The 8,262-nt window shown below is 44.5% G+C and overlaps 1 protein-coding gene across 1 annotated transcript; it reads right to left on the reverse strand.

The window, feature by feature from the left end:
• Positions 1-5,171: 5,171 nt before the first annotated feature.
• LOC125939324 (putative vomeronasal receptor-like protein 4) lies at positions 5,172-7,870 on the reverse strand. The gene has a single exon (XM_049654752.1). The coding sequence runs from the start codon at positions 7,356-7,358 to the stop codon at positions 6,387-6,389; it is 972 nt and encodes a 323-aa protein (XP_049510709.1). The 5' UTR covers positions 7,359-7,870; the 3' UTR covers positions 5,172-6,386.
• Positions 7,871-8,262: the final 392 nt, after the last annotated feature.

Genomic DNA, 8,262 nt, shown 5'->3' on the forward strand with positions numbered 1-8,262 from the left:
TGGAGTCAGAACAGATTCACTGTTTAGTCAAAGCCCTGGAATCTGTTGCAGTGACTGCACTCAGCACAGCTCAGTGCCCCACCATGTCCTCATCAAAACCGTTTGGTTTTGCTTCTCTCGACCCAGAGTCTCCCAAGTTTCCAGCCTTCTTTTCATCTTCCCCAAATTTCAAATTCTGAATCAGAGTTGGGACCGGTGTCTGTGTCACCCAAGCAGCCGCTTCTCTTCGTTTCCGACCGAACCCTGGCAGAGGAGGGAGGGACGGTGTCCTCCCAGATTCGTTTTGGGAAATGTCGAAGGAAACGATTTTCACAGACACCTTTTCCCTTCAGACGGGTGCGTGGAGCCCCTTCTGGATCTAACACCTACCCGCTGAGCCAAGGAGGCATCCCTGTCGGCTCGTGTTCTCAACTGACAGATGAGATCAGCGCTTTCGGCTCCAGACCCCTAGGGTCCAATTGCAGGGGATTGCCTCGGGCCCCCACCTCATGACCCGGCAACCCGGCAACGAAGAAGTGGGATTTTGCCAACAGCCACTGCAACGGCCACCCTGGTGGCTGTTAAGAGGTGCCCCCGCAAGCCGGCGCCCAGGGGCGAAGCAGTATTCCGAATTAAGCCCGGTGTTTCCCCATCATTGTAAGATCCCACAGCAGTGTTTCCCTGTACCTCCCACCGTGGTCCTGAATAGTCTGCCTTAGCGCCTTCAACAAGCGTCATTGAATATTCTCTTCTTTCACATTACCTATAGGTGTACCAGGAACCTGCTAAAAATACTTATGTAACATGTGATGTACATGAGATAAAAAGCCTTTTGAGATAAGCACTATTTTCGTCCCCAGTTTTGAATGAGGACACGCAGGCACACATAGATTGCATAAATTGTGGGGCACCTGGACGGCTCAGTCAGTTAAGCGTCTGACTCTTGATTTCCGCTCAGATCATGATCTCCCAGTTTGTGGGATCGAGCCCCGCATCTGGCTCCTTGCTGATAGCAAAGGAGCCTTCTTGGAACTCTCTCTCTCTCTCTCTCTCTCTGCTCCTCCCCTGATCTCTCTCTCTCTCAAAATACATAAATAAACTTTAAAAATGTCGTACACAAAAAGACTGCATACGTTGCCCACTGAGACTTCTAAGGGCAAAAGAAAAAATAGTAATTTTCGCTGGTGCAAAAGAGAGACCCAACCTTCCCTTCTCTTAAGAGTGTTTTCTTAAAAAAAAAACATAAATTTTTCCTCAGCCCCTTTGAGATGTATGTAAATTTTTTTAAAAGCTAAATAAAAAGCTTACCAGTTTTGCAACCCAAGAATGTTTTTGTCAAGGACCTGTGAGCCACCTTTTGAAACATAAGCCTGAAAGAAGACAGTGCTCTTGTCACCCAGTTGCTACGGGACATTAGGAGCCCAACTTCTGGGAGGACCTTATCCCAAATTGCAAAACTACACCCTGTCATCAGAATTGAGAAATTTATTTATTTTCTCTTCAGATGAAGCCAATTAATTTACACAGCATCATCCAAATCACCAGGTGACTTTAGGACGCACTATGTGCGACAAATGGTGCTGGCCAGACTTCTCACTGGAGGGCAAGCTATCACTTATCTTGAGATAAGATGTATGTGATGGGTTGCACCTGCTTGGCTCTATAAAAAGTGAGCTTTTGTTTTCTCCCATCCAAGTACTAACCAGACCCGACCCTGCTTAGTTTGCGAGTAGCTTTTGTTTTCTGTTCCTGCAGTCTCTTTAGCGGATTGTCTGTGGTGCACAGCACATTATGGTTTCCTGCTTTCTCAATAATGAAATTGTTTTCCTTCCCTTTTACTTTTTATAGAGAAGTCTTGTGGTTGGCTGGAGATTTTGTTGCTAATTCTCTTTCTCCAACACCCATAGATAGTAAGTAGCTGAACCAAGGATTGAACCCAGGATTCTAACACAAGAGCACAAGCTCTTAACTCCTGCCATAGTTCCACTGGAGTCAGATGCTTAACTGACTGAGCCACCCAGGCGCCCTGGAAAATAAAGGCTTAAGAAGAGAACATCTTCAGGACCAAGGGCTTAATAGAGACTATAACAAAAATAAAGAGGGGTGCCTGGGTGGCTCAGTCAGCTAAGTGTTGGACTCTAGATTCAGCTCAGGTCATAAACTCATGGTTTGTAAGTTTGAGCCTTGCATCAGGCTCCATGCACCCGGACAGTGTGGAGCCTGCTTCAGATTCTCTTTCTCTCTCTCTCTCTCTCTCTCTCTACCTCCCCCACCTTTCTAAGTAAATAAATTTTTAAAAAAATAAAGATTTTTGCTCTGTGAAAGACTCTGCTGAGAAGATGGAAAGACATGCCTTAGACTGGGAGAAATATTTACGAAGTGTGTATCAAACAAAGGATTGTTCTAGAATGTAGAAATAACACTCAAAACTCAAAAGGGGAAAGATGAGCAATCCAATTATAAAATGTGCAAAAGGCATGAAATATTTCAATGAAGAGGACAGACAGATGGAAAGCTAGCATGTGACGAGATGTGCAACGTCACCAGTTTCCAGAGAAATACACATTAAGATGAGATATGTCAGAGAAATGAAAGTGTACGTGCACAAACGCTCGTACACAAATGTTCACAGCTAGTTTGCCTTCGAATGGCGAAAAGCTGGAAACAACCTGGAAACAACCGGAATGCGCCTCAATGGGTGAATGGTTACACAAAATGAGGTACATCCATACTATACAATAGTATTCAGCAATAAAATTAATTACCTGCAGCCCGTGGCTGGCTCACTCGGTGGAGCGTGGGACTCTTGATCTTGGGGTTGTAGCTTCGGGACCCCCGTGCTGGGTGTAGAGATTCCTTTTTTAAAACTCTTTAAAAAAATTATTGATGCATGCAACAATTTACATAGATCTCAAGGGTACTATACTGAGTGGAAAAAAAACCTCTAAAGGTCAATAATCCGTCATCTATCTATCTATCTACCCTTCCACAACTTTGTTTTGTACGTTTGAATAAGCAATGCATTTGCTAGGGTTTAAAGCTGCGTCTATAAAGAAATAAAATAAACAATCCTCCCCCACCCCAGTCCCAAGCTACCCCTTCCCCCACTAACATCAACCTTTCACCTTTATCCCGTGGGCCCACCTGGAATTTCTTCATACAAACGGAACATACAAGTACAAACGTGTAACTCAAAAGGCCTGTGGTCGCCCCTTCTGCGCATGTTTACGTCCATCGCCCCGCCCCCCGCTGGTGAGTCCCGGGGGCGCAGTTGGCTTGGCCCCCTGGCTGTGGCCCCCGGCCACGCCCACTCCGGCACCGGGAGCCCCAGGTGAGCTGAAGGTGTTTGTTGTCTGTTGTGCCCACGTGGCCTCCCTTCTCCGCACCCCCCCCTTCTAACCCGGCACGTGGGATGCAGACCCCGCCGTGTTCGTTGGATTGAGCCAGGTAGGGTGGGAAGGTCTGGGTTATCTCTAATAGCAGAGCTTAGAACAGCTTTTTTTGTAGTTACGGAGCCAAGAAACACTGGGGGAAAGGAAAAAAAAAAAAAAAAAGAGGAATTAGAACAGGGATAATGTGTCTGATACTGGCGATTTCCATAAGGGGCGGTCTCCTCTGCCTACGCCTTGTATCAAGGAGTTCTCCCTGGTTTGGGCCAGAAAAGATCTTTCCTTTCTCAAATCGATGCAGTTTCTCATAAAGATGTATATAATTAACATCATTAAATGTTTCCTATATTATGTATTTCAAATAACATTGAAGATAGTGTAGCTTTGTTGTTCGATTTATCTGTTAAAGTGAGAGATCTTGGGTTCAAGACCTTATGAGATTCAAGTTGTATTTAATGGGATTTTCTTTGCTCCTGCCTCCTTTCCACTCTGGCTCGGGTTCTCGCTCGCTTGCTTGCTTTCCTTCTTTCTTGACGAGTCTTCACTGCCTTCATTAGGTGATTCCACAAGGGACTTGCCAGCATTCAGATAATCAACAAGCTCAGTAGTGTCTCCAGGGGTCTCTCATAAGATGAATAAGAATGAGTGGTAGGTTAGGGCAGCAGTGTTCAAGTTCTGTTTGTGTTTCCCCTCTTCGATTCAATACTATTAGAATGTTTTTAAAAGTTCATAAAGCTAATGAACAAAATATGTATGTATGCCAGCGCTTTGTCTTGTTGATGTTTTTGTTTCATGCCTTCGGGTGTGTGTGCAGTGATATAATTCATTGTAGTTTTGATTTGCGGTTCCTTCAGGATTAATGATGTGGTGCACCTTTTCATACGTTTACTGGACGTTGAATACCATTTAGTGGAGGTGGCTGTTCAAGCCTCTGCCCATTTTTATTGGGTTGTTTATTTTTCTTTATTGACGTCTAAGAGTCTGCATATATTTGAATCTTTTGTCAGTTATGTGTATTGTGCATATCTTGTCCCAATCTGTGGTACCTCTACTCAGCTTCTTAATGATGACTATTGATGGATAGAAAATCCTAATTTTAATATTGTCCAAATTATAATTCTTTTTAGGGTTAGCCTGTTTGACATCCTGTTCTTTAAAACAATATCTGTCTACTCTGTAGTCATAAAGATATTCTCTTACACTTTCTTCTAAAAGCTTTATTATTCTACATATTAAAATCTTTATTCCATCTCTGTTTGTTTGGGTTATGTAGGTTAGGAGGTCAGGTGCATTTTTCCATGTAGATATTTCAGAAACCCAACATAATTCACTTAAAGTCCATTTTTGACCCACTGCACTGAAGTGTTGCCCTTATAATAAATCAGATTATTATAAATATGTAGTCTGGTCATAGTCTCTTGTTCTATTGATCAGTTTTCTCATTCTAGTAGGTCCTTTATATTTTCACATAAACTTAAGCATATGAGTTTATACACACACACACACACACACACACACACACACACACATTTTGGAATATTAACCCAAATTGCACTGCAACTTAAAGAGTGATTATGGGGGGAGGGTGCCTGGGTGGCTCAGTTGGTTAAGCGTCCGACTCTTGATTTTGGCTCAGGGCATGATCTCATGGTTCGTAAGACTAAGCCCTGAGCCAGACTCTACCCTGCCTGCTTGGGATTCTCTCTCTCCCTCTCTCTCTCTGCCCCACCCCCCCTTCTCAAAATAAATAAATAAACTTAAAAAATTAAAAAAAATTTGGGAGAATTGACACCTTAAACATACTGAGTTTTACTTTCCACGAACGTAGGATTCTTATTTATTTATGTAGCTTTAATGTATCAATGTTTCATAGTTTTCAGTGGAGAAATAGCATAAGTGATTTGCTTGTTTTCTCTTATATATTTGATGTTTAAATTTTTAGTAAAATTTTCAATTATGAATTGCTAATAGGTAGAAGGCAATTCTTTTTCTATTGATCTTCAATTTATTGAACTTGCTAGTTCCACTTTTTCATTCTTCCCTGTTTCCTACACACACAATTTTATTAATGGTGAGTAAAAAAAATTTTACTTATTTCATTCCATTTTCTTTTCTCTTCTCCTCGTTTTTTTGTTTTGTTTTGTTTTTTTTACCTTCTCATAGGGTCTAGAGTCTCCAGAACAATGCTGAGGAGAAATGATGATAATAAATATCTGCCTCATTCCCAACGTTGGAGATAAGCATTTAAAATTTCCATATTGAATATGACGTTAACTGTGGTTTTCCTGTAGCTAATCTCTATCAATTTAAGAAACTTACTTTCCTTTATAATTTCCCTGAGAAGTTTTATTTATATTTTTCATAACTGGGTGTTGATTTTTGTCAAGTGTGTTTATGGCTCTACTAAAACGAATGCATGCTTTCTTTGTCCTTTGATGTCTTTATGAGATTCATTATTTTCCTCGGTTTATTGAATATTAATCCCTTCTTGTATCTCGGGAATAAATTACACCGGAGCATAATATATTACCCTTTTTATGTATTGTTGGGTTCTGTTTGCCAATATTTTGTTTACAATTGCTGCATTTATATTCATAAGCAATGTTAACCTATGATTTTGTTACCTTGCAATGTCCTTTCTCAGATTTTTGTATCAAAGTTGTGCTGGTCCCTTCAAATGAGTTTGGAGGTATTCCTGGGATTTTGCTGATGGCCAAATAACTCCCTCGTTTAACTCTATGTAGGCTGGAAGTTGGCCTAGGATGTTTCCATCCAATCTTTTCTCCTCTGTCCTTCACTCAGAATCATACTTGCATCTTGATTGGATGGCTCTTGGGCCTCCCGGGCTCCCTCCACAGTTTCTCTCACAGTCTGTTTGCCCTGGCAACTTCCCTGGATATTTAATTTGGTCTTGGTGTTTGCTTCTCGGAAAACCCAGGCCAGCACACTATTTTTATGATACGCTTCTAGTTCAGGCTGCACAGAATTTTTGCCATGCAAAAAATTTCACTACATCATCTACCTGTAGCTACTAACAGAATCAGTATAGAAAGCAGGTTTCCCCACATCTCGGCGGGCACTCCGGCGGGGAGGCTGGTGGGAGGCCCTGCTGATCAGCACAAAGGGGCTGAGACTGGCGTAACCGAGCGTTAGAAATAGTTTCATATTTAACACCGTGTGGTCATTGGTCAGGAAGGAGCCGATGCAGAAGGAGAAAATGAAGTCCGCCCAATAAAAGAGAAGGAAACAGGCCATGAGGAGGAGGGCACTCCGCGTAGCTCTCGTCTCTGGGCTGGAATTTCTCTGGGATCTGGAGCTCCGCAGGTGGAGCACACTCTGGCGATGCTGGCACAGACGGAAAGCCATGTACCCGCTGCTCCAGCCCATGAGGCTCTGGGAGATGATGTCCCGCAGCGCCATGAGAGTCAGGAAGAGCCACCTGACGGTCAGCCCGGAGGGCAACATATGGCAATAGGGGTGGGAGCCAGACGGTGTGATCCCGGACCCGTTGGTGCTCTGGGCGGCTGTGATGTAGGAGAGCAAGTTGGAGCTTATCAGGGAATTCACGATCCAGAAGAGGAGGAGAGAGGGGAGCACTTGCCACGCGGTGTGGGGCTTGAGCTTTCTCCACGAGGAGGTCCTGGGGCTGATGGTGAGGGCCTGGACCACGCTGAGGAGGCAGGTGGTGCACATTGAGAGGCCACGGGCCACTCTCCCCAGATAAAACACGGTTTTGCAACTGGCACTATCTAGAAAGTTACTGACATGAAAAGCTGCTGTCATATCGAAAATGCCTCTGGCACAAAGTGTCATGGTATTGGTAAAAGCCAGGTGGACGAGGAGAAGGTCTGTGGGCTTTTTCTTAGGACCCATGACAAAAACGTACACATGGCTCACAAACAAAAAGAAGTTTCCCGCACAGCCAGGTCCAGTAAGAGAAAGCAAGATTGTTCCCCGGATGAAGTCAATCCAGTTTATCTTCCACCTCATGGACAGTACAGGAAAAACCTTTTGAGGAAAACAAACAAGTGAGGACGGCAAAGACAAACATGTTTTACGGCTGTGGCCTCTCTCCGGTTGACTGAAGGGGACAGAGAAGCGGAAATACCGCAGTGTGTGCGTGGTCCTGCCTATGCGTTCTGCTCAATCCACGCTTTCTCTGCCCTTTATGCTTCTGCAGCAGCATTTGACTTGTAGAAGGGATGACTGTGAAATCTGCATGTCCCACATCACACAGGGTCCATCCGATTCCCGTAACTTTACCTTCTGAACGCTCCACCTGTCCGTGCGCGTGCGACAGTGTTCCCCCGGACGTCCCGCTCTAGGTCACGTGTTCCCCAACCCGCGGTCAATTCCTGCTTTGTGACGCTGCATTTCACCGTCCCTCACGTCCGACATCCAGCCAGCTTCATGTTGTAGGGCGCATTGTGGGTCCTCCCCACCCCCTCTGGTAGCCTGTGCCTTCGTGACTCTACTGCTATGAGCCCTGGCTGGAAACAGTTGACCTTGTCTGGAGAATTGCCTCTGGCAAGAGAAAGCAACCCCTACCAGGAGGTACACACTCCCCCCATCCCCGTCCGGGCCTTATTCAGAGAACCTAGGCTGGTTACCGCCTGCGGGAAGGAGCTCGGCCACCTCCACATGTGGGGTGCTCCGGTAGGCAGATTCATTCCGCGGTCTCGTAGGCTGGACGTGGCTGATACGTTCTGATAACTAAGACCACATCTGGAACTTGTTTTCACCTGTTCACCCCTCCTTTATCTTCACTTCCTCCAACCCCCACCCCCCACCCCCGCAATAAACCCTGTGAACAGAATTAAACTTTCAGAATCTGCTTTGAGGAAATCCAGTTACGGCTAATGTCGTACTGATTATGTTTCTTTTTTTTTTTTTT

Source organism: Panthera uncia (assembly GCF_023721935.1).
Source record: "Panthera uncia isolate 11264 chromosome B2 unlocalized genomic scaffold, Puncia_PCG_1.0 HiC_scaffold_25, whole genome shotgun sequence".
Classification (NCBI taxonomy): Eukaryota; Metazoa; Chordata; class Mammalia; order Carnivora; family Felidae; genus Panthera; species Panthera uncia.

Excerpts from the sequence above, each read along its gene's own strand:
- LOC125939324 (XM_049654752.1), bottom strand. The coding sequence starts at position 7,358 with ATGAGGTGGAAGATAAACTGGATTGACTTCATCCGGGGAACAATCTTG.